This window comes from Pocillopora verrucosa, chromosome 11 (assembly GCF_036669915.1).
Source record: "Pocillopora verrucosa isolate sample1 chromosome 11, ASM3666991v2, whole genome shotgun sequence".
NCBI classification, from domain to species: Eukaryota; Metazoa; Cnidaria; class Anthozoa; order Scleractinia; family Pocilloporidae; genus Pocillopora; species Pocillopora verrucosa.
In genome coordinates, this window is record NC_089322.1 from 12978039 (window position 1) to 13004236 (window position 26198).

At 34.6% G+C, this 26198-nt stretch overlaps 1 protein-coding gene across 4 annotated transcripts; it reads left to right on the forward strand.

The window, feature by feature from the left end:
- LOC131794394 (receptor-type tyrosine-protein phosphatase epsilon-like) lies at positions 1-25817 on the forward strand. 4 transcript variants are annotated; one of them, XM_066174459.1, is made up of 25 exons: positions 1-300; positions 2763-2969; positions 3789-3944; positions 4801-4935; positions 7041-7112; positions 7889-7960; positions 8737-8890; positions 10427-10542; positions 12726-12820; positions 13648-13741; positions 14307-14383; positions 14686-14722; positions 15656-15753; positions 15997-16149; positions 16874-16915; positions 18106-18275; positions 19122-19257; positions 20187-20333; positions 21329-21422; positions 21771-21847; positions 22210-22344; positions 23031-23159; positions 23319-23497; positions 23748-23883; positions 24435-25817. In XM_066174459.1, exons 1-25 carry the CDS (start codon positions 153-155, stop codon positions 24504-24506), a joined length of 2931 nt encoding a protein of 976 aa, XP_066030556.1. In that variant the 5' UTR covers positions 1-152; the 3' UTR covers positions 24507-25817. The 4 variants fall into 4 exon arrangements, with proteins under 4 accessions (XP_066030556.1, XP_066030558.1, XP_066030557.1 ...); XM_066174461.1 differs by lacking the exon at positions 7041-7112; XM_066174460.1 differs by lacking the exon at positions 16874-16915 and having other exon boundaries at positions 24435-25666.
- Positions 25818-26198: the final 381 nt, after the last annotated feature.

A 26198-nucleotide genomic window follows, 5' to 3' on the forward strand; every position in this document is an offset into this window, starting at 1 on the left:
ATGGCGGCAGGCGTTAGAGGAAGTGAAGGAAGCCGCTGAAGTGAAGTTCCAAAGAGTGCGGCACGTTTTCGTCAGTTTTCGTTGTTTCTCTAAGTCATTCATCAATATGGTCTGTGTGGTATTATTTTGATAAAATCTTCGAAGCAAGAGCGATGCATGGACTAGTTGCGGCTTCAAATCGCGTGAAACCACCGGATGGCTTCAGCGCGAGGCAACCTGTCAAGTTTATTCCAGCGATCTTAGTGAATGTTTTTATGTTGCTATGGCTGTTTGTGGGTAGTCTTAACGCACTTTCCGAAAGTAAGTTGTCTCAAAACCTTTTCTTTTTTGCTTTCTTTCTCGTTTCCGCCTCTGGGGTTGACTGTGGTCGATTAATTTTGTTCAAGTAGCTATGAGCTTCCGTGATTGTTCAAGAGGTAGTCAAGTAAATGGTTTATTTGACGTATTGACCCCAGTTGAGTATGTTTGTATTTCAGTCTTTCTTTCCTTTTTTCTACCTCCTTTATTTACGTTTAATTTAACTTTTGAACATGGACACGAACACAAGTGCATCCTAAGAAAGATTCGTGTTACTACATGAGATATTGTGAAACTGTTCATCATTGGTTTAGAATTCATGATCAAATTTTTTACGTTCCTCCTTTTTGATTATGTCGCGAAGTAAATCGTGAGAGATTTGTTTGCCCCGCTACTCTTGAAGATTATAGGGACTTTGCTAAGCCATCTTCCTATGCCTTATTTTCCCTTAAATCCGCATGATAAATATTCTATGATTCTGTGGTTTACTGGGTAATAGATCAACCACAGAGTTTCATATCCTTTTGTTTTTATCTTTGTCTTGAGAGCTTTTCTGTTGACAAGTCATGCTACGGAATTGATAAAGATGTCATTGCATTGCAATTATACCTAGTCTTGAATTATGTTAGTGTGAAATTGTGATATCAGTGTTTCTCTGCCCATCTGTTTTGATCTTTATTTGACAGTAGTGGGTAACTCAATTTTTGTTAGACAGGTGGCATTCCAATGTTCTACTCAGCAACATGTTAACTCACCCTCAAATAAATTAAATTGTGTGGTGCTTGAAAAGACCAAATTTTCATTCTTTTCTAGGATAATAGAGGCTAATCTTTTTTTTAAAATTGTTTTAAAATGTATATGCCATTTATGTCATACTGACTTCAAATTAACCCTTTAACTCCCAAGATCTGATTGTTAAATCTCCCCTGTAGCTGCTACACATTTCCTTGTAAATTAGTTATGAGAACTTGGTGCTAGATCAGGATAGCAGTTTCTACCTGATAAGTTTGAATATTCTCATTACCTGTTTGTTGAAGAATGTATGGATATTGTAGGGAGAAGTTTTATGTTAATCACTTCTGTGAGTTAAAGGGTTAAGGGATCTTTGAGGTAATAGAGCCCTGTTACTTACTTTTATCTACACCGCAGCATTAAGATCAGATAGCAATGTAAGGGGTTTGACTAGGTTTCAAGCTGCAGGTAACTGGATTTGGCCCTCACGCATATTTCATGGAAGGCTTAGAGCCTACCCCTCCCCCCTTCCCCCTTCCCCCTTCCCCCCCCCCCCCCACCAGGTGGAGATGTGCTTCCTGGCACAATTTGGAATTTTTTTCAATTTCAGAGATAAATTTTCTAAAGTTTTAAGCAGAAACTAACATGTGTCAGTAGCCATTTCTTAAGATAATTGAATCATGATTTGATACATAATTAATTGATGAATTCCAAGATAATTTGGTTTTATCAGCTGAATTGATAACATGGATTGGCCACTGTAAAGAGTTTCTAAAGCTGATGTTTCAAGCATTAGTCCTTTGTCAGATTTTCTCTGACGGCTATTCAATCCTCCTGCTGCCTGGTCCTTAACCCTTTAACTCTCATGAGTGACCAGGACAGAATTGTTTCCTACAATATCAATACAACATAAACCAGATAAGTGATGAGAATAAAGACAGATATCAATTTGGGGATAATTAGTTGATCCAATACTAAATTCTCTGAACTAACATTGTGAGAATTGTATGATTGACAGTAAGGAGAATTACAAATTTGATCTGGGAGTTAAAGGGTTAATGAAACCCCTGTTTGTATTATGGCAGACTTAAGTCAATTTTTCAAGCTGAAAGCTATAAACACAATTCTTTAAAAAAAAATAACCATCTTGCTTGGAACAATTTCAGGGTGTGAAATTGCGCCTAATACAGGCACCAATGTGACTAAATTTTTCACTTTGGCGACCGAATCCTCAAAAGTAGTGGCCAAATTGGTGACTAGAATGCTTCATCATGACCATACCTAGAGATATAGTGAATTAAATAGATTTGCAAAGATAATTCTGCGGCAAATTTCCTTGTTAAGTTTGTTTCCAAAATGTGGCAAATGCATCTTGATTGATAACAAGACGCCATCTAGGATTGAGGTGAGCTTGAATGTTGTATATCAGCCATCGTAGTGTCCACTTTGTAGAACTTTGTAGAATTTAATTTTGGAGGGTCTATCTAGTATGCTGACAGCATAAAAAAAAGGGTTTTGTTTGTCTATAAAAATGGTGACCAACTTTTTTTGAATTGGCTACCACTTTGAAAAATTTAGGAGCCAAGTGGTTATCAGAAAAAAAATTAATTTCACACCCTGAATTTTCAGACCTCACTTAAACTGAACAATTATTTTTAATTCCTTGACACTAGAAGAAGATTTAGTTTTGATTTTTTAATTTATTGATTTTAAACCTTTTGATTCATTTTTAGATCTTACATTCATTGAGTTTGATAATATGACATTGAAGTGCCCTCTGGTTGCCTTAAATGCCAGCATCAATTGGACAGGAAACAAAGGGGAACATCTCCATACTGGTCAGAATTTCTCTAAGTCAAGTATCAAGCGGAATATGAGTGGAATCTACAAGTGTCGGAATTCTAGTTCATCAGAACATTCTTTTAATGTGATAGTCCAATGTAAGTTACATTTAGTTGGTTTTTCATGGGTTGTAAGTTCTAAGAATGAGAAAAGTATCATTTTTTTGTGCTCTTTATGATAGATTCCAGCCATTTAATTACAAAACCTGGATTACCAGTTATCTTTAGTCAGTTGGTTATATGATATTCCTCTGGTTAGGGACATTTATCATATGCATGGCTTTTCCTGAAAGAGCTCAAAATGACCAAATTCGAGGATTTGATCAGCTTAATTAAAAATTGAGGGTATTATAGATTTTTCCATTTAAACCAGGATCAAGATCAATCAAGTTGCCCTAAAAAGACTGTCCACAAAAAGTTACATACAAAAAAAAAAAAAAGGAAAACTTGGCTTGTTCCTGTTGTTATAATTGCTAAATGAAAGATTCTCCTATACTGACCTTCTACTTGGTTGGTAAATAATTTTGATAAGCAATGTACATAATTTTTGAGAAAAAATTTTTCAGAAAAGCTTGTAGAAACTACATTACCTCTCGTCTGCTATGGCAAAATTTACCTTTCAGTGGCAAGACTCACTCTTAGTTTTCTGTAGTAAAAACCTATTCCCCTGTGTTTTTGTTTGATGGGAAACTCCAATGTGACCAATTAATACTTGTGAAAAAATGGGACCAGAGAAGTGAGTCTGAATAATTGAAAAATCTGGATTATCGAGGTCTGGATTATCAAGTTCGAATGTACTTAGTAATTCAAAATTTGTTGTTTTTCTTTTTTCTTTTTGCCTTTTTATTACAATATTACTGCATTCAGTTGTATATTATGGAATCTAACATATAGAGAGTTTTTTTTTCTTTTGATTAGATGGGGCTGAAGGGGACATTTCATCAAAGACGACAAATTTTACATTTGGTCAGAAAATTGAAATTTCTTGCCAAATTGATGGTGTACCACCAGTTTCTGAAGTAGTCTGGTTTTTTAGGAACAGAAGCATAGATGATAGCTGCTCTAACATTTCAGGTGAGACATCACAGACTAGATTTCAATTTTATCTGTCATTAATGGTTATGTTTCTTAAGCTATTTAAAACAATATTCACTGTTTGATATATAGTTTTTCTCCTGAACACCTTTCTAACAGCATAAAGGAATAATGACTAGGGTGTTTACTAGAATAAGTGCCTGGGTTCTTAAAGAAGAGGTGCTTAATTGTGGAGTGCACTTATTAAGAAATTATTAACCTGTACTGATTTTGTTGTATTTGAAGCTCAAAAAGTTATAAATTAAGTGGTAATAGAAGCTGGTTTTCTTTGCATCCCTACTATTTAAGAAAGTGAGGGAGGAGGGGGTGGGTGCTTATGTGGGGGGGGGGGGGGCTTATTAGAGCATGGGTGCTTATTCCAGGAAGTAAAATATACACACTAAGAGATCTATGAATTAAACACCTTTAATACTGGCAGTATCTTTAGTATCTCATTTTTATTCCTTTTTATTAGGCTAACCCATTCAATGGAATAAAACATTATTGCCCTTTTTTTTTTCCCCAGAAGTGGGTCACCAAATTTGTTAGATTCTGAACTGAAACTTCCACAGTGAAATTACAGAGAGAACTGGCACTTTAAAGTGACCAAAGGCTTTTCCATCTCTCCCTCACAATGACTGACAGTACACTCTACTTATTGTGTATAATCCAAGTAACTCAAACTTTGTATTAGCCTTTGGATTTTTGTATCTCAAGCTCCTAGTGAATTTAAAAATTTAGTATCTTGAGCCAGATATATGGATGTGTGCCCTGGAGTTAAGGTAGAATTTCTAGAATTTTCTTATTGTGTTGTAATGTTGAAAATTACATTTAACTTGTTATTTATTTTCATAAGGAAACATCTCACGACTGAAATACAGAAATGCAAGTTGTGATCTTCAAGGCAATTATACTTGCTCTCCCAGGAACACACTAAAGGAAAATCCTGGATTTACTGCACGAAATGGGTCCACAATTGTGCATGTTAAAGGTGAGAAAGCTTTTCCTATCATGTCAAATATTATGTTCATGGGTAAACTACTCTAATCATAATCATCACAATTTACCCAAATATGACTGGTGCACTAGCTGCTCAATTTTTCACTTGTTATTCTGTAGACAATGTAGTCTGGCAATTGGCTGTAATTGGGCACCTGTACCATAATATTTTGCACCAGAAGATTGCATTTTAATATCATTTATTTGTGGTTTTCATGATTTTGATTTGTTTTTTTGTTTTTACACTCTTACATTGCTAGAAATGTTACATTAAAACATTAATAAGCATAAAACCTCTTAAATCAAGTGTTTCTGGTCTTTTTGTTCAAAAAGAATTAGTAGTAATTAGTATTGATGTAGTCTGGCAATTGGCTGTAATTGGGTACCTGTACTTTCTTTGTAATTTTACCCTTGATAACTTGAAGTTGATTTTTACTTTTGCAAACTAATGAGCCATAACATTTTGCCCAAGAAGATTGCATTTTAATGTCATTTACTTGTAGTTTTCATGGTTTTGTTTTTTCATTTTTATACCCTTACATTGCTAGAAATGTTACATTAAAACATTTATAAGCATAAAACCTCTTAAATCAAGTGTTTCTGGTCTTTTTGTTCAAAACCCTGATAACTCAAGGTAATTTTAACTTTGGTTGGCAGTTCAAGTCTCTAGGGTTCAACTGAACTTCTTTTCAAGCCAATAGAAATTAATGTGCGGTTAATCTTACGTTAAAAAGACAACACTTACAGACACTAGCACAAGTCAGACATTACTATTTTACTAATTTAGTACAACAGGGACATCCTATTCTAGTGAAAAAGTAACAGAGACATCTGTCCCAAACCAAATAAGCAACAGGGGTGGGATCAATATCTGGGCAACTGCCCACCTACTCCTCCCCTAACCCAACATTAACCTTACCTTGTTGTCAATTGACTGTTGTTGAGTTAGGGGAGGGGTAGGTGGGCAGTTGCCCAGATACTGATATTGAGCACCAAAACGACATCAAAAACCCCATTGGAAGGTCTCACCCAATGGTTATTCCTCTGAGCACACCGCTTGCCTTTTCAATTACCAAAATGGCTGGGACAGAACTCACATGTGATCATTTGGTTACATTATTTCTGACATCCCAAAAGCCAGAACAAATTATGGAATTTCAACATAAGGTTCCAGGATGCTAAAGTTTGGAATGATACAAGTGATGATATAATTATGCTTCTCTCTCTCAAATGTTTTAAGGAAAAGTCAATTCTTATTGCTAAATATTAATTGCACATTTACCCAAACTATTATATTTTTTCTGGTTTTCCATAATATTAAATACTGGTATACTTTGCTTTGTTTTGTTGTCTTTCTTTTTCTACCAGCTTTTTTCACTTTTTCTTTTTGTGTTTTGTGTAGTGTGTGTGTGTGTGGTACTCGACCCTTTAATATAATAATTTATTAACCTTTTAACCCCTAAGAATGAATGGCATCTAATTTCTCCTTACCATATCACCCCAGAATTAAACATTAAGGTTAGGGGAATGAAGGTAGTGATCACCTACAATAAAAGCTCTTGATTGTTAGACAAATTCTCCTTATCAGCACCTTAGGAAATGCTTATAGAACAGTACAGAGAGTTTACATACTGATGTTAGGGTGTAAAGGGTTAATAACTTAAGTAAGGCTGCCCTATCTTTTAGCCTTCCACGGTTATTATAGGCAGCCTAAACTGTCTTCATTTTTCATGTAATATATTTTTTTTGTGTCATGTTAATTAATTTAGGTTACAAATAAAGAGGTTGTTGTTGTTGACTGTGGCTGCTTCATGATCACCAACAACTGAAAACAAATTTGACAAATATGTTGTTTGGCTGTTTTTTGTTATAAACAAATTTTCAAAAGTACATGGGAAACCTTGTGATCATAGTTAGGCCTGGTTCATTGTTCTATATGAACTTGAACAACTTTTTAGCAAATATTTGATTTTTGTTAATTATAATTATGATTGAACAAGATTTTATGCCAGTTTTGAAAATCAGTAGGTGATACTAGAAGGCCTTCATATTTATTTAATAATAACCTTTGATTACATGAAATTATTATTATTGTAGGTTGTCCAGTTAGCAGTACTACTGTCTCAGCAAGTGACAGCACCACACCCACACCCACACATTCAACACTAGGTATTACTCTTGGAGTTTTCGTTGGGGTACTTGTTGTTGCTGCTGCTGTGGGAGCATTTTCTTTTTGTGTTTTGTGTAGTGTGTGTGTGTGTGTGGTACTCCACCCTTTAATATAATAGTTTATTAACCTTTTAACCCCTAAGAATGAATGGCATCTAATTTCTCCTTACCATATCACCCCAGAATTAAACATTAAGGTTAGGGGAATGAAGGTAGTGATCACCTACAATAAAAGCTCTTGATTGTTAGACAAATTCTCCTTATCAGCACCTTAGGAAATGCTTATAGAACAGTACAGAGAGTTTACATACTGATGTTAGGGTGTAAAGGGTTAATAACTTAAGTAAGGCTGCCCTATCTTTTAGCCTTCCACGGTTGTTATAGGCAGCCTAAACTGTCTTCATTTTTCATGTAATATATGCTTTTTGTGTCATGTTAATTAATTTAGGTTACAAATAAAGAGGTTGTTGTTATTGACTGTGGCTGCTTCATGATCACCAACAACTGAAAACAAATTTGGCAAATATGTTGTTTGGCTGTTTTTTGTTATAAACAAATTTTCAAAAGTACATGGGAAACCTTGTGATCATAGTTAGGCCAAGTTCATTGTTCTATATGAACTCAAACAACTTTTTAGCAAATATTTGATTTTTGTTAATTATAATTATGATTGAACAAGATTTTATGCCAGTTTTGAAAATCAGTAGGTGATACTAGAAGGCCTTCATATTTATTTAATAATAACCTTTGATTACATGAAATTATTATTATTGTAGGTTGTCCAGTTAGCAGTACTACTGTCTCAGCAAGTGACAGCACCACACCCACACCCACACATTCAACACTAGGTATTACTCTTGGAGTTTTCGTTGGGGTACTTGTTGTTGCTGCTGCTGTGGGAGCATTTTCTTTTTGTGTTTTGTGTAGTGTGTGTGTGTGTGTGGTACTCCACCCTTTAATATAATAGTTTATTAACCTTTTAACCCCTAAGAATGAATGGCATCTAATTTCTCCTTACCACATCACCCCTGAATAAAACATTAAGGTTAGGGGAATGAAGGTAGTGATCACCTACAATAAAAGCTCTTGATTGTTAGACAAATTCTCCTTATCAGCACCTTAGGAAATGCTTATAGAACAGTACAGAGAGTTTACATACTGATGTTAGGGTGTAAAGGGTTAATAACTTAAGTAAGGCTGCCCTATCTTTTAGCCTTCCACGGTTGTTATAGGCAGCCTGAACTGTCTTCATTTTTCATGTAATATATGTTTTTTGTGTCATGTTAATTAATCTAGGTTACAAATAAAGAGGTTGTTGTTGTTGACTGTGGCTGCTTCATGTTCACCAACAACTGCAAACAAATTTGGCAAATATGTTGTTTGGCTGTTTTTTGTTATAAACAAATTTTCAAAGGTACATGGGAAACCTTGTGATCATAGTTAGGCCTGGTTCATTGTTCTATATGAACTTGAACAACTTTTTAGCAAATATTTGATTTTTGTTAATTATAATTATGGTTGAACAAGATTTTATGCCAGTTTTGAAAATCAGTAGGTGATACTAGAAGGCCTTCATATTTATTTAATAATAACCTTTGATTACATGAAATTATTATTATTGTAGGTTGTCCAGTTAGCAGTACTACTGTCTCAGCAAGTGACAGCACCACACCCACACCCACAAAATCAGATAAACATGCAGCAGGTATTGTTATTCTTGGAGTTTTCGTTGGGGTACTTGTTGTTGCTGCTGCTGTGGGAGCATTTTTGTGGCTGAGGTGAGGTTCACCTGCTTTTCTATTTCATTTAGTATATCTTTTAATAATCCTAAAAACCATATTGGACTTAACCCTTTAACTCCCAGAAGTGATTAACATGTAACTTCTCCCCATAATATCCATACATTATCCTACAAACAGGTAATGAGAATACTCAGACTTATTAGGTAAAAGTTGTTATCTTGATCTAACACCAAATTCTCCCAGCTACTTTACAAGAAAATGTGTAGCAGTTAGATGGGAGAATTAACAATCAGATTGTGGGAGTTAAAGGGCTAAAGGAGAGAGGTTGTTGAAGCAACTATTTCCAGTTCTGCTGTAATGTACATTTAAAAAAAAAAGACACACACAAAAAAAGGTATTTAGTGGTGCAAAGTGAAGAGAAAATGAGCCCATTGATTTCATTACTTACAGTGTGCTTGCCTGATTCCTGCTCTGTAGCATGGTTCACTAAGTATAAATCTCAGTTTGCACAACCCAAGTCAAGTGGCTGCCATCATTTGACACTTTGTTACCTCATATACAATTAAGCACTGACAGTGTAGGAGAGGAGAGTCATTGACCCTTTGAAACAGGCTTAATATGACCTGAATTGTTAGTGATATGATATCCTAGTAACTTTATTTGAAATAAGTTGAAATGTCACTCAATCTTATTCAAATTGTTGAGTTAAAGGTTAATTTGGCATATGTCCAGCTTATGAGCCATAGAGTTATATATATATGTTAATCCTTTGACCCCTAAGAGTGACCAAAATCTAATTTCTCCTTACAATATCACCCCTGATTCAGGCATTAAGGTCATGAGAGTAAAGGAAATGATCCCCTACAGAAGGTGCTCTTGATTGTTCAACTAATTCTCCTTGTCGCCACCTTAGAACATGTATAGAGAACAGTATGGAGAATATGCATACTGATGTTAGGATGTAAAGGGTTAGCAGCTGGGCAGATCTCACTGGGCTCTTTACTCCCCATAGAGAATTTTTCAGCCAAAGTTAAATTAGATAAGTTAAATAATTAAAGTATAAAATAAATAATATCTTGATCTGCGGGTGATGAGGAGAGGATTGATTCTGACAGGTAAACTGCAACTAAAAACAATCAACAAATTTGGTTTTATCAAGTGGTTTTTATTCTAATTTGACCTTAAGCTGACCTTTCAATCATTAGCCCTTCCTCAGAGTGAATGCTTACCCCCGTTTGCCATTAAAAGGCTCATTGTAAGCTGTGTCATCTTGTCTGTCACTATGTTAATGTGGAAACTTTGCAATGCAAATCACTTGGCTGTTTGAAGTGGGCCAGCTAACTTAAAATGGCAAATTAGAGCTATATACTAGCAAAGAAAACTATTTGAATCCATTGTGCTTGACCAAGCAGTGTTTTTTGCCAAAATTAGTTTTTTAAGGCACTTGCATTGGCAAAGAAGCATCCCAAACACAATAGCAGCATGTAGAAGTTTCCTTTTTTTAATTCTAAATAAGCTGAACTTAAAGCTTCTGGCTGAACTAATTCAATCATTCTTTCTCTCTTTTATCAGGTACAGGAGATGCCAATGCTGTTGTAAGAAGTACTGTAATGTATTCTTTCCAAGTGACCCTATACCTCCTGACACACCAACTAAGCCACGAAGACCAAGCCTTGTTGGGTATTCAAGTAAGATCTTAGCTTGAAAATGTTAACTTAGTTTTGTTAACCCTTTACCTCCCAGATCAAATTTGCAATTCTCCTTACTGTCAACAATACAATTCTTATAATGTTAAATCAGAGAATTTAGTATTGGATCAACTAATTATCCCCAAATTGATATTTTTCTTTATTCTCATCACTTATCTGGTTGATATTGTATTGATATTGTAAGGAAAATTCTGTATTGGTCACTCATAGGAATTAAAGGGCTAAGTCATGTTATAGTATTTTTATTTTGTATAAAGTGTACATGGGTTTTAACCACAAAAAGCAGTGTTTTAGACTTTGAGCACTTTGAACGTAATGAATGCTTTTTGTTATGGTAAGGTTGCTTTTTAATCTTATTAGCTGTGTAATGTTAACAATGTGTATTATGTAACTTACAATACAATATATCACAGTCATTTACCCTGGGTAAGCCTGACCATACTTTCTAGTTCACAAGGTTTACTAGTGTTGTAGGTTTTCTATGAGAACGAGTTAGAGTAAAGCTATCTCATGTCATAGGTGTTTTGTTCTTAGATCTCTCTTACTTTACAGTAGACCTTTAGTTTGTTTTAGCAGATTGACAAAATGTATTATAATACTAATAATGAATCGTTTAAATATTGATTGAAACTTTTTGATAATAATTTCACAGTTTATATTCTTGACTTTTCACAGACAATATACTTACTTAATATTTGACTTGTGGCTCTGTGATATTTAGCGAATTATCTGCCATTGTGGTTTCTTGAACAGTACATTGTCTGACAAGTGAATGTTGTCATTCGGCAGTTTTATCATATCAGTTGGGTTATCTTTATTCTGTTTCAAGTTGTAATATCCCAAATTATGGATGAAGACTATTGTCATGTTCTGCCTACGTAAGAGGCTAATTGGTTTCTTGCACGATGTGTATTTGTGCAACTCCATTTGGTTCCATGTGCTGTGAAGTAATTGTATTTGAAACTGTAGATGATGATACTCAAAAAATGTCTTTTTTTTTACCTTGGGTTATACATGGTTGAAATCATCTCCCCCACACTATAAGTTATTTCATAAATCTGTTCATACCTGTATTTGCCACAAATGCCACCAAAAGGGCTAATTATGGTTTCCTCTTTTCATCTTATCTAGTAATTGGTTGAAATAAATTATTAACAATCCAAGGCAATCATTTCTTATTGAGAAATACCTGTTCATGATATTAGAAGTTCATAAGGCATATTTCTCAGCTCTAAATGACACCCAGAAAATTAGGAGGATGGATCACTTTTAAAAATAAACAGCCTCACTAGTAATTTGATGGAAAATGAAATTTTTATTTCCTTGAAGTCTACCAGCATTTTTCATTTTCTACCTGTGTGGTAGTTTCTATGCACAAATCTTGATATCTGTATGAATTTTGAATTCAGCTAGAGATGGAGGGGAGAGTTTCAGCCGCACAAACATCAGGTCCATATAAAGCTTATGAACTGTCTGTTACTTTCTAGATTTTGCAGCACTGTACAGCTTTAGATTATATATTTTTCTTAAGAAATCCCAAGAATCAAAGTTGCTGTATATTTTGTCTCAGATTATATCATTTGTTGTACTTTTTGTGGTCTATAGATACATTCTGTATGCAAATTATTCCTATTGTTTTGGATGGTTGAATTCACATTTCTTCAAGGATTTTTAAATCTAAGCAGTTTTAATCCATTTGTCATTCTGTAAAAAATACTTGGTTTTTTTTTTACATGAACTGATTTGATCAATCTGTTGTATTTTAGAAGGAATAAGCACAATGACTTATTTACTTTAGCTTTATTTTTTTCTGGTGATGTGGAAATGCTAATCAGATAATATAGACATACTTGCCACATATAGCATATTCATCAGTTTAACTTTAAGATAAGTTTTAGTTTTAAAATTTTCTCTTCACAATTGGGATGAGAAAAGATGCATCAAGGTGTGTGTGGGTGATGGTGTTGGTGATTCATATGACAAGGGTGTATTTCATAAGGAAAAAGGGCTTAGAACTTATTAGCTGAACTTATGGCTGTTGCTATTAAATATTTAAGACTCTTAACACTGTGAACAATTATTATGGGTATTTTCAGCAGCATTTCGTTCTTTTCTTTTAACTTTTCATCCAGGATAAAAGCTAATTCATTGCTCTGTTTCAGAATATAAACATGGAGCTATACCTGTGGAAAATTTTGCTGCTCATGTGAAACTCATGCATACAGATGGCGACTACAGATTCAATCAGGAATTTGAGGTAAAGTTGATCATTTTCATATTATCTGTTTTCTCTATTTGTTTAAGCTTGGTTATCCTCCTTTCAATGATTCAGCAAGTTAAGAAAACACGTGGACAGAAGGTAGCTAAATTGGGAATGCAATTTTTTATTTTGAAAAAAGTGTAGGTCTCTGTACAGAAAGATTTCAACTGGAAGGTACAAGGGAACAATGTTTGAGATCATTACAATTAGGTTTTAATCTTGATTCAGAATAACTTGGTTTATAGTTTTTTTCAGTTGATGACAGAAACAATGATCTCTGGTAATGGCAATGCTACAAAGTTTGCAATGAAAAAGTTTTGTCCCAGATTAGGGAATAGTGCTGGTGAGAGAAGATAAGATGAGATTTTGTCGAGGAGAGCAAATTCACACTAAGAAATACATCTGGATTTAATGCTTCTGATAAGAATTAATTGTGAATTATATTATAGACAAGATGAGATTTGAAGTGCAGAAGTATATAAAAACTATCTTAGACATGGGTTAACAAATACACACACAAACAAAAACCAGTTTGACGGACAAAAAATTTGATGCACTTAATAAAAGCTCTTTCATAGTGAAAAGTGAAGCTTAAATAATCGAAAGTTAGGATCCTTCTGTCTGCCCAGCTTTTAGCTTTTTGTCCATATACTGTAATATTGTGGCATATTTCACACCTTTTATTGCCCTATAATGGTAAAACAGGGTAGTAGAAGAATGATGAATTGCCTTTTTGTATTTTGTGAAGTCTGGAGGGCAAAATAAATACTTGCAATTTGAATTGGATGAAGTCAATAATTTAAGTATTGTTTTTCTCTTTCTAGTCATTGCAAAGTGTTCATGTCAAGAGCAAGACATGGATAAACAGTGAAAAACCAGAGAACCAATCCAAAAATAGATATAATAATATTGTAGCTTGTAAGTAACAATTTTTTGTCCTAAACTTGTTGCACAGTCATGGGTCTTGAATGATAATGTCGAACATGATACTGGAGAGTCTGCTATTAAGTATTTTAGAGCTTCTAAATGGAGTAGCCATGTTGCTATTTAACAAGACTGCCATGTTGGCAATTATAGTAGCATATTTTCATGAACGTTTGTTACATAAGTGATAGAAGTACATTTTGCTGATGTCTGTCTTGGTGTGGGCAGTTGTCACTGTTGCCATAAGATCCAGCTTTCTTGATTGGAACATGATCTTTAAAGGATGGATTTTTTTTTTATTAAAAATCCTTAAAAAAAATTGTTTTTGACATTGAGGTAACAGCTTACATGTTTTATTTTGGCCTTGAACAACATTAGATCAAGTGAGAAGAACAATTCTTCTTTAAGTGACATGACCATAATATGTAACACATTTCTGTTATCATCTTTTTTGTTGACTGTTATCATCATTTTTAATTTTTATTCCACTGCTCACTTGGAATCAGGAAAGCATGTTTATGCATGTGTGCATAAACATAATTTTTTTCTCTTTGAACAGATGACCATTCAAGGGTGATTCTGTCTTTGACAGAAAATGAACCAGATTCACACTATATCAATGGAAACTATGTTGATGTAAGTGTGATTTAGTAGTAAGCTGTTGGTAGCTAAAATTTCATATCTTTCTTTCAAAAAGTGTTTTTAAATCTTTAATATCTTTTGTGCTCTTTGCAAATGAATCAAGTTTTATTCTATTGAGTGTACTACTTTCTCGGAAACATCGACCAAACGTGAGGCAGCCATTTTGAAATTTAGCCCTCTTGCTATAATCACCTTGCATGAGGTGATTATAGCAAGATATGCTACAATCCCTGACCAATCAGAGTGCACACATCTCTCCATTTTATTGATAACTATTTTTTTTATTTGATTTCTAGAGCTTCAAGAAAGTAAATGCTTACATTGCAACTCAAGGTAAGGTTGACATTTTGATGTACAATGATTATGACTATTACAATTAAAATAATTTTCAAGCTCACTATAATACTCATAATGATATACGCCATCATCACTTTGTTATGTTTTATCCATTCACATTGTTTTTTGATGTTACACAAAATTATCATAATTACTACCTTTCATCATAACATAGTGAGTAAATTTGTCTAATCAAATTCAATCGCACAAACATGCTTCATATTCCTATTGTGCACGCTCATGATGTCAGCAAACAAATCCCTCGAAAAAAAAATTTTCCATTGGGTTGAAAATGTTATAAAACAATTGGTTCATGTGTCAGCTGTGCGTTCATAAAGATATGAAGCACTTGGGAAGTTTGGAGAGCACTCAAGAAGCTAGAGTTGCTCTTGGCTACGCCTCGAGCAACTCTTACACATCTTTTGTGCTCTCCAAATTTCCCACATGCTTCATATCTCGATGAATGCATGCTGAGATATGAACCAATTGTTAAATTTAGATCAGGTGACAATTTTTGAAAGTAAAGTATGGAAAGTGTAGCATTTGTAAGGTTAATTTATGAGATTGTAAAGGAGGCATTGTGCAGGGAAGGGCTCTTTGGCAACATCCTTGGTAATTAATTTTAATTTTTTTATACCAGCTAGGAATTTGCTACAGTTTAAAATTCATCTCCCTCAATCAGTGTTTGTTTGCACATGTTTCTTTTTATTGAAAAATTGTTAATTGATTAATGGTACTTTACCTTATGCTTTTCTGATGCTATTACTATCATCTAAAAATATGCTAAAGTTTCAAGAACTACTTTAATTATTTAAGGAGATATTCATGTTTCTTCCAAGTAATAAAGGCATTGATCTTTTGCTGGAAACCTTGTAGTTAACAAGAAATTATACAACATCTTAAGTCCCATTTATTTTTGGTCTTTTGAAGGACCCATGGCTAACACAATCAAAGATTTTTGGAGGATGGTCTGGGAACAAAACTGTACAGTTGTGGTCATGATCACGAATATCATAGAAAAAGGAAGGGTAAGTCATGCTTGTCAAAATTATTTTTTTGTTTATTTTTATCACAAAATGTACCATAGGGATGTGAAATTCTCTTAAAGCCAAATGGTGCCCTTGATCAGTGTTGACTTGGTGCACACATTTCTGCTTGTGATTTTATGGAATTTTAAAATTTGACTACTATTTGTAAGTTGTAAATCAAATATACTATCATAATGATGAATCATTTGAATTGAGATTGAGATTCCTTACATTTCCTCTCAGCATAAATGTGCAATGTACTGGCCTTCTAAACAAGCTAAGAGTGAAGCTCATGGTCCCCTAAGAGTAACCTACTTAGATGAGGAGGCTTTTGCTCATTACACTTTGCGTCGATTTGAAGTAAAACCAGTTGAACACAGCACACACTATAGTCAGGTATGTTTGAAGTTTACATTTTTGAGCAGATATGAGATAAACATGTACGATTAGAGTAAAATTGACTTTATATTCAACAAGGCAGTACCTATACCCATGCATGGTAAGTCTTAAAAATTTTGGTGTGAGAGTCACTAATTCTGCAACTTGTGTTTGACAGTCACACAGCAAGGTGCAGTGTTTTCATTAGGAAGTTTTCATGGTCTTGGGCTGAAGTGTGATGAATTTTGGCTTGAAATATCATTCTTACGCTATTTTGTTTTTGTTCATTATGATTTGCTCCTTTCTCCTTGGTTGTTTGAGCTGTAAGCCTTTTTTGTGGAAGGAAAGTTTAAAAAACAATTGCCAGTCATATCGTTCATTCCAAAGACCTGTGATATGGTCAGTGACAAGTTCATGTGCAATATGCCACTTATTTTCTCTTTTTTTCTGGCAATCAAAGCTTTTCTTATTGAAATGATCACCAAATGGTGGCTTTCAAATACTAAGGCTTGAAACATTGCTTTGGATGCTTGCAGTACAATGACATGGATGTCACTCACTATAACATCAAATGTCATTTTAAAACTTATCACTATTATAAGTATTCATGAAGCTCAGTAAGCTCACAGTATATTGTACAACATATCACCTTTATGTCCACTTCAACTTATGTCTAATAAATTAGAACAACAGTTGTTTTAAAATTAACTTTTTTATACTGTTGTTTATCTTGCATGCAAAGTATAAATATTCATCTAGGATGGTTACCATCGGCATAAACTGGGTAAGACTCCTTTGCAGTAATATTCTTGTTCATCTCAGCCAAACAAGGAAGTAAATAAAATTAAAACAACAAAACAATGAACAAATAATAAAATAAATGAACAAACATTTGCCAAGAGGAATCTTGAGCCATGTAAACAGAGAGGGCACGAAAGAAAATGAAATGTTACAGTTTTAAAATGAAATACCTCCCTATTAGCCTTTGATAAGCTATTGATGATTCATTAAGTAATTATTTTTCAAAGTTGCTTTTATGATAAAGAACCCCAAAGTAAAACTGAAAAATGGTAATATAGTACATCAAAGCAAAATTGAAAAATTTAAAATTTACAAGGTGAACTTTCATCAAATATCTTAAATTTTTGACGTGTATATTTGGTGAAAATTGTTAGTTTACTACTTGAATTTAATTCAACAAACTTGTTTACCCAGGCACTTGATTTAGAATAATTAATAACACTTTTGATAAATCCATTGATTGCAGGCAAACTGAATTTAAAATCTTATTTTGAAACAAGGTTAATTGCAACAAGTACAACAAGTTCATGATGAGCCACCTTAAATTTTTGAGAATCTGAGTTTGATTCAAACTCAACTATGGCAGCAAGTGTCAAGTTTATGTGAAAGTCTCTTTTTGTTAAATAATTATTCACCCAGAAAAAAAGGAAATAAGTGCTTTATTGCCATTTTACCTTCAAGGTTGACACAAATTGGCTTTTTTGTTTTCATTAAAATATGAACAAAACTTAAGGCCATGTTTTTTAACAGATTTCTGCAATACATAAAAGTGGACAAAACATAAATACTGGTATATGCCTGGCAATTTAAAACTAGCTACTTGTTCATATGTATGAAGTATGGAATCAAGTGCCATGGCCATGATTGATCTTATATAGAACAAACTGTGATTTTTTTACATATAACCTTTCTTTTAATTGGGTGGCCCTGCTCAAAATTGTACCATGATTAATTGTGTTATGATGATGTGTTAAAATTATGCCTTAAATTGTAATAAAAAGACATGTAATATTTTCATGATTATAACAATTTACTAATTTACTAAAGATGTATTCCATGTACCGTTTTCTGAGATGTAAAAAAAACCTATTATAAGAATTACATACTATTATCAACTAGTTCCTCATGGCTGTATATTTAATTCTTGATTTTTCTCTCTTTTTTTCTGGGCAGGATGCAACAGAAGACGAAGTCAAACCAATGATTGTGTGTCAGTACCATTTCACTGGTTGGCCAGACCATGGTGCTCCAGATCATGGCTGTGAGTACCCAGCTCTGGACTTTATATTCAAGTCAAGTGCTGCTAGTCAAGAAGGGGCAGGTCCCATTATTGTTCACTGCAGGTGATAATTGCTACTGAAAAACTATCAGTGCTAAAGTTTTAGAGGTTTCAATAACTTTTCTCAAATACTGAAAAATTATCAGTGCTAAAATTTTAGGGGTTTCAGTAACTTTTTTCAAAAGCAGCTGCTGATGGTGTGGGAAGTGACTGTGCCCAAAAAGGGGCAGTAAGTTGAAACCCAAACAGATGGTGGTAAGAGGTGTTATAGGTGATGATAGATGGCCAGTAACCAGCTTTTATTGAAACTTCTGGTGTTAAACATTGGCCATAGACTGATGACATTAATTAAACAGCAAATGAATTTACTTTGTGGCTTTAGAATGTACCTGACATTCCATGACATTTAAAAATGAATGAGGAATTTATTTTGCATGAATCTGCAATCCAGCTTTCTCATATTTGAGTAAGTGCTCTGTTTTGAATTAGAAATGTGTTTTTGTTTCAGGTTGAATAAGACTTTCAGGCAGTGGTCATTGCCATATGAAACAGTCTTTTTAATTAATCTGTTTTACAACTTTGAATGGCATCTGATATTTGGCTAATTTAAGTACCATTTAATTTTTTTGACCAGAAAAAAAAAATCAAAATTGATTCAACCCTGTAACTTCCATTACTGACCAAAGCAGAATTTCTCCTTGCAATATCAATACAGTGTCACACAGACAAGTCATGAGAATAAAGAAAAATATCACTTAGGGTATAATTAGTCGATCCAATTTAAAAGTATCCAAAGTAACAGAATGAGAATTGTATGGCAGACAGTAAGGAGAATTACTAGTGAGATCCTAGGAGTGAAAAGATTAAAAACACTTCTTGTTCTGAGATGTGGATTCCATTTCTGTTTCAGTGCGGGTGTTGGTCGAAGTGGGGCATATATTGTTATCCACAGCATGATGAAAAGAATGATAGAGATGAGGGATGTTAACATCTTTGACTTTGTTGCTCAGATACGTCAACAGAGAAATCATCTTGTACAAGAGGAGGTTGGTGAAGCCACCATTACAGGGTGGCAATTTTAAAAATGTTCATGGTAGTTAAAACCAGTCGACTCGCATTCCTTTGTGGATTACTCCGGATTCCAAAGGAAATGGAAAAATGAATAAGTTAAAAACTGAATCAACTGATTTGAATTATTCGTATTGCGAGGATCTTTATCCCCGCTATTCATTTGTCGTGTTTTATCTTGAGGTATAGAAACCTGAGTCATGTGCAGCTTCAATTCACAATCTTCACAAGACTGGTCCATGGCAACAGTCCGTAATAAAACACAATGCAATAATACATTACAGTGAACTTTATGTATGCCGGCTGTCGGCTCGTACATGTATATTGTACTTTTGGCATTTCGCTCTACATTACTATCGATAGTTTTTTTAACCACAATTGTTGCCGCAAACATGTAATGCCACAAAAGTTTCTTCCACCTTTTTTACCCCAAAATTTCATAACCCTTAAAACCTGACCTTGTGAAAGTTATTTCTTCTTATTTCTTCCCTTTGTCTGAGTACATTACCTGAGTTGTCTTAGAGGATCTTAGAGTGTCGAAAATCATCCGGTGTAGCATTGGGTTTGCTTTACTTAGCTCTGTGATTGGTCCAAAAAACTCGCGCCACTCTTTAAACCAATCACATGGAAAAACTTAATCCAATCACAACTTGGTCGCCCGCATTTTCCCGCGTTTTAAGCAGTTTACATGTTTTTACTTTGAGTTTTCATTGGCTGTTGAGGGTTTTGTCCCTCCCTCCGATTGGCCGTTGTCATTAATTTGGTTTTACTGTTACGACACCCAATCCAAAAGCGCTCTCAGTATTACTACCCTGTATTGTCTGAGTCATCTGTTTTCGTGCCCTCATGAGTTTATGTTGGAAGCTGTTGAAGTTAGACATGAACACATCTTTTGTTCTTGTTTCAGTGTCAATACATTTTTGTACATGATGCCTTGCTACATTTCATTGAAAGTGGGTTTCAGCTGTCAATCCCCATAGATGAACTGAAAGATCATGTACAGAAGTTGAGGAAGAACTGCTCGAGTACAAGCGGACTTGAAGTGGAATTTGAGGTTAGCGTTCATCATTCAGAGGCAGGAGGGGAGGGGAGGGGAAGGGGTGGTGCATAAACCAATTTGCTGCAAGGAGGTTTTTCTTTGTCTTAATTTCCTCCCAAGTCTTTAGTTATTAAGAATCACTAAATGTTTTCGTATATGTTGAACATGTTATTACATTATGTTCACAGTAATTGGACTACTTGAAATTGTTATTAATATTTTTTGATGTGTTAACAGACTTTTTCGTGTCAGTGTATATACTTTCCGTCAAAAAATACTTTATTATTTATTGCAGCCGTACTAAGCTGGTATTAGTTTGTTCATTTCTATGTATTGTTATTTGTTTTGGGAAGATACGTGGCAGTGCTTTAAATTCTCTTGATGTCAAGTTGGTTTTGTGGCTGAGACTTGTCGCAAACTTGTTGAAACGTCTCTTAAGTGTGAGAGAATTGCATGGGTAATAGAACGGTCCGGTCACAATTCTGGGTGGAAGTTGTTGTTTTTTTTTGGTTTGTTTTTTGTTTGTTTTGTTTGTTTGTTTGTTTGTTTTCTTATGATTTTACAAATGATTATCGTGATTCTAATTTCTTGGTGTGGAGTTTTGGTCGACTGAACTGCGGAATGACAAGTACTGCTACTGGAATCATGTCATCAACTCTACAGCTAAAAAAACATCTTTCTCAATACATTTACACTCACGAAGCTTTTGATATTTCTGACTGTAGCGGTATCTAGTGCGCAAGCAATGACCTAACTGACTGACGAATTTTTTGTGCTTCAGAAGTAGAGCAACAGAGATTGGAATCTGATGGTTTGGGGCTCGATGTGTCATGGGAACTTAGACTTTATTTTTGTCTCGCGCTCGTGACAAGACGCATATTCCAGGATCGAATTCAAAATTTACCATATTTTGTAATCTAAGATTTAGTTGTTTAGACTGATTGATGTTTCTATTGCAGAAAGCTCAGAAGCCTTTTCCCTGATCACTGTGTTCATTTTGTTTACTTTAGGACTTGAGTGCAATTCAAGTGAGATACTACAATTTGAAGCAAGCTAAGCGTGGGTGCAATTTAGCAAAGAATAGATCAGTAGATTATATTCCAGGTAACATTTGAGTCTTAAGGCTATATGATTTATTTTAATCAATAAACTGCACTTTCTTTCGTTTAACCGACGAATTAACCAGCGCAGGATGTTAGGCGAACAAGAGAAAACTATATAAATCATGAACCGGAGGCAAGAGATTTTCATAGTTTTCGAGTGCTTTTTCCTATAGGTTTACCGCTACAGAAACCACAGGTTTTTGACCAATCAGGGCACTCATAGTATCTTTGGTATTTTATAAAGATTAATCAGTGAGCTTACTCTGCACCTATCAATCAGTTAAGTGACGAGTTTTGTTAATTATCTTAAATGGTAATGATAACATATTACTGGTTCTTACCTTCTTAGCTGACAGTTCCAGAGTTGAGTTGTATCCTCGCCCGAGAGAGGAGGGTTCAGATTACATCAATGCAACTTACCTTGCGGTAAGAATCAGTCCATTTTATTTGTGAAGATTATAGATTAGAAATGAGCTGGATGTAAAGTGCAAGAACACGTATCTAGCAACTCTTTGGTAGAGGAAGGATTTGGATACATTTATTTGAAAAGAACAAAAGTAGATAAACTTCCTCAGGACCTAAATTATGTAAAAAGCATTAAAATGATGACTAGTTGGGGAAGACAAAAACCAAAATGAAAAAAAATGAGCTAGGATGCAGGGAGGCAGAGTACAGTCTTTGTTCAGTTAATAAAGCGTAACATACTTGTAGCCTCGCAAGGATTCTAAAATTTCTTCAAAATTGCTTTATTGCTTTTAATGTACATGTGTGCCTATTATGTCTTGCAGGGTTTCTGGAAGTCCGAAGCTTACATAGCAACTCAGTATCCTCTGGCGGAGACTACGGACGACTTTTGGAGGATGGTTTGGCAGGAGAACTGTCGCTCACTTGTCATGCTGCTCAGCAAAGCAGAGATGGAAGAGGTACTATACCTAAACAGAACATTCAACGGTTTGGTGATACCTTTTATGCTTCTACACTGCGTCAGTTTCCTGTTCAATGTGGAATCCAGCAATGTTGTTTTCTTTTTCATCCAACTCTTGCATTTTCTTAGCCTACTCATTTTAACCAACTTTTGAATCGACACTTCTTAAAAAAAAAGAGGACAAAGGTGGGTAACATGAAGAAAGCAGCCAATTACATAAAGAATTCGCCTCAGGGCATAGTGGAGTGTCGCTAAGCGTACTTTTGTTTTCCTTTTTGTTTTTAGAGACCTTTTGATCCATATGAGTAGATTAATTTTGTTACTTTGGTTTTATTATGAAGTAATTTTCAGCAATTTAAATCGTTATAAACCAAGGGGCGTAACAACTGCGTGCTTACCTGATTTGTAGAATTGAAGGTAGCGTGTTATACAGTGCTTTGCAAATTGGATTTGTGCTTCTTGCTTACAGTCTGCGTAAGCCAATTGGTATTTCCCTCACAATCCAGGGTGTTGAGTTTTACAGGGAGTTATTCTTCTTTTGTCTGTATTGTTTATGATCGACACTGTTGATATTATTTCAAATTAATTTATTCATAATTTTTTTTGTTCTAGATGTTGTGAACACTAAGCGATAACGCCATGATATAACTGTAGGTTTGTACTAACTTTTTTTTTCTGTTTCAGGGTTTTTACCATAGGTATCTACCGCCTTTAAATGAAACAACCAGGTTCGGTGACTATGAGGTGACCGCTGACTCCGAGGCTACACGTGGTGACATTTTGATCACAGAACTAAGAATGGTCTCCATCAAGGTACACCATATAAAAGTTCTTTCGTTTCCACTCACATCATGCTTATGCATTATTTCTAAATTAAACTCCATGTCATTTTTTTCATGTGAAGGGAGGGGTGGGTGGAGGAGAGGAGAGGATTAGCAAGCTCTAATCAACTCTATTTTTTCGGGCTTGCAGGACCCTAGTGAGTACAGAAATATCCAACATTTTCACTTTCTTCACTGGCCTGAAGATGACAATCCATGGTCTGGTCAGACTATTCTTCAACTGATCTGTAAAGTGGACAGCTGGGAGAGGGAAGTGCGACTTAATGCCAAACCATTTGAAGTGATCGGACCAGTTGTGGTGCACTGCAAGTAAGAAATTTGTCAGATGGTGTTTGGTTTACTCTTTGACTTTTACGAAAGATTGTTCATGTCAAATTCACTTAGAATGTCCTAGCAAGCATTTTTGAAAATATGTTGAGAATGAAGGAAAGTACCGATAGAGTGATAAAAATGAGGAGGAAATGAGTTCGTTACTGAATGACTACTTAAGATGATGTTATATGTCGTAACAGTAAGTTGATAGGAGTACAATAATCAATGCTTTGTTGTTCCTTCTCAGCTATGGAGTAGGACGGACAGGTGCTTACTGTCTACTGCATACAATGTACCATCAGATTGAACGCGAGAAGAGTGTCTCCATCTATCAAATAGCTCGCCTATACAATCATCAGAGACCTCGCTGTGTATCAACTCTGGTAAGAACATGGAATAGATCTTTTTTTTTTTTTTTTTTTTACCAAAGCGCCTGAGAAGGTTGGTTACTTTACAAGTTATTCTATGCTGGGATGGAAGCCGGATGTCCTTTGAGAAAGTGCGATTGCGAACGTTTTCAAAAGGTTGTTGGCTCGTGGGCCTCGTGAGTATCTCAGTGACAGAGGCTCATCCCATTTTCTGGCTGAAATCGCGAGTCTGTCGCCGCTATTGACCCTGATTTGCAACCGTCTAAAAAATGCGAATATTGTCCGTTTGCATCAGCAGTTCAACACTAAAATACTGTTAGACGGTTCATGATTTTAACGCCTCTTCTTTGATGTTACAAAGTGTTCCAATTAATGTATCAAAACAAAACGCAACTTCATAGAAAATTAATTTCTAGATAGACATTCGCTTTCAATGAAGCGTTCGTCGTGCTCAAAGTGAAACACATTTTTCTTTAACACTAAAGCTACCAAAGCACGTTACAAAATAATTGTTTCAAACATGTCTTGAACAATATTTATAATAAAGGCACATGTGTTGTTTACAGGGGCAGTACGAGTTCTGTTATGATACACTGGTGGAGTATATCGAAGCTGACTGTTCCTTACATCTTGTGTGACTTCAACTTTTGGGTTAAAGTCGTGTAAAGAAAAAGAAATAAATGGCTGAGGTGGAAAATAATGGATCATGTCGATTTTGATTTTGGAAAATCGGGATCTTTAGTATTTTAGTTTAGTAAGGTTGCTGGAAAAAAAACCAGAGCTACCACTAATGAAGTAGAAAGAAACGAGGATTGGCAAGTATGGAGAAGATTATAAAGGACTGAACTGACAAAGTTAATGAGGTTAACAAAGCGAAAGTGCGCATCTGTTTCCAACTTGTAACGTCGTTTCCTAATGTAAGTGTGCCAGATGTCATGCCCCGAAAGCTGTTAGTTACAGGATTTTGTTTAAGCTTCTCGACAGTGGTAATGGATTACCAAGCCTTCAGCTAGAGTAGATATTTTCCAAGAAAAAGTTAATTACAAGTGTGCTAGCCTGAAAAAGAACTTTGAAATTTTTATTGTTTTAAATTGTAAATGTGATAATTCATAGAAAATTAGCTATGCAATAAATAGGAAATGGGTATATACTGTGAATTGTATAAAAGTAGTCTCGATCATCGTTTATACAATTTTTTTTGTTAAGTATATTGTAAAGTTCTCTGCCGCTAAGTTTGAAAATCAAATGAATTGCAGATTAGGTATAGTTTAAACAGTTTACTGTATTATTTCCAAGGTGAATTTTCCACGTTCTGTTAAATTCACGTCGGATCTTACGCTATTTTTTTTAAATACTTTTTTATTTTTTAGTTTTTCTTATCCAGTTACTGTACAGTGGATTTTGTTGTAAAAAAGAAAAAAGATTATGTCATTTGAACATTCTGATCGATTACGAAACTTGAACATATATTTAGAATAGTTTATTACCCAGATGATATAGAAATAAATAAGCAAGCATTTCAAAATACAAGCAGTTGTATGTTGTATGGTCATGCTTCAACATAAATGAGACCGAGCAGAAAGTTTAAGGGAATGTAACATTACACCACCCAGCAAGCACATGACATTGACTATCTTCTCTGTCTATCATGTGTCCAAAGCCACCAAAGCCACCATGAAACAGAAATCGATCAATAAATGATTTTCTCAATCACTTTGATCTTGACTTCCAATCAATTGTCTCTGAAAGCAGATTCTTGTGAAATTTCCTTTTGATTCGATTCACAGATATCATCACTTTACCATACATTTTGAGTTAAACTTTAAAAAACAGAGATACTGTAAAATTCCTATAATAAGCCCATGGTTTATATTTGTTCTAAGGTTTTTTTGATACACTTATTTTCGGGTAAGCTAATTTTCGGAGTATGTTATTTTTAGAGGGATTGAGCGTTTCAATTGTTTTGGGCTTGACAATAAACACAGGTTAAAATACTAAGTTGTAATATGACTTATGAAACAATCATTGTTTATCAACAATAAGTCTGTTTATTAAGATTATTGTAATCAATATTAAATCTGAACTTATTGTTGATAAAGGACTTAACGTCAAATGAGTACATTTCAGGAAAGTTACCCTTATGTTGCAGGCTGGAGTCATCTAGGTAGTCCATTTGATGATCCACTTGGCCATTAATGTTCAATGATATTCAATAGCACAACTGGTGTGCTTTAGCCATCATACTTTGTTACTCAAACATTACTGTCTTGGTAGCTTAAACCTTTCTTGTAGACCCTTCGTGGCAAATACGGTAAAATTTCCGCACAGCC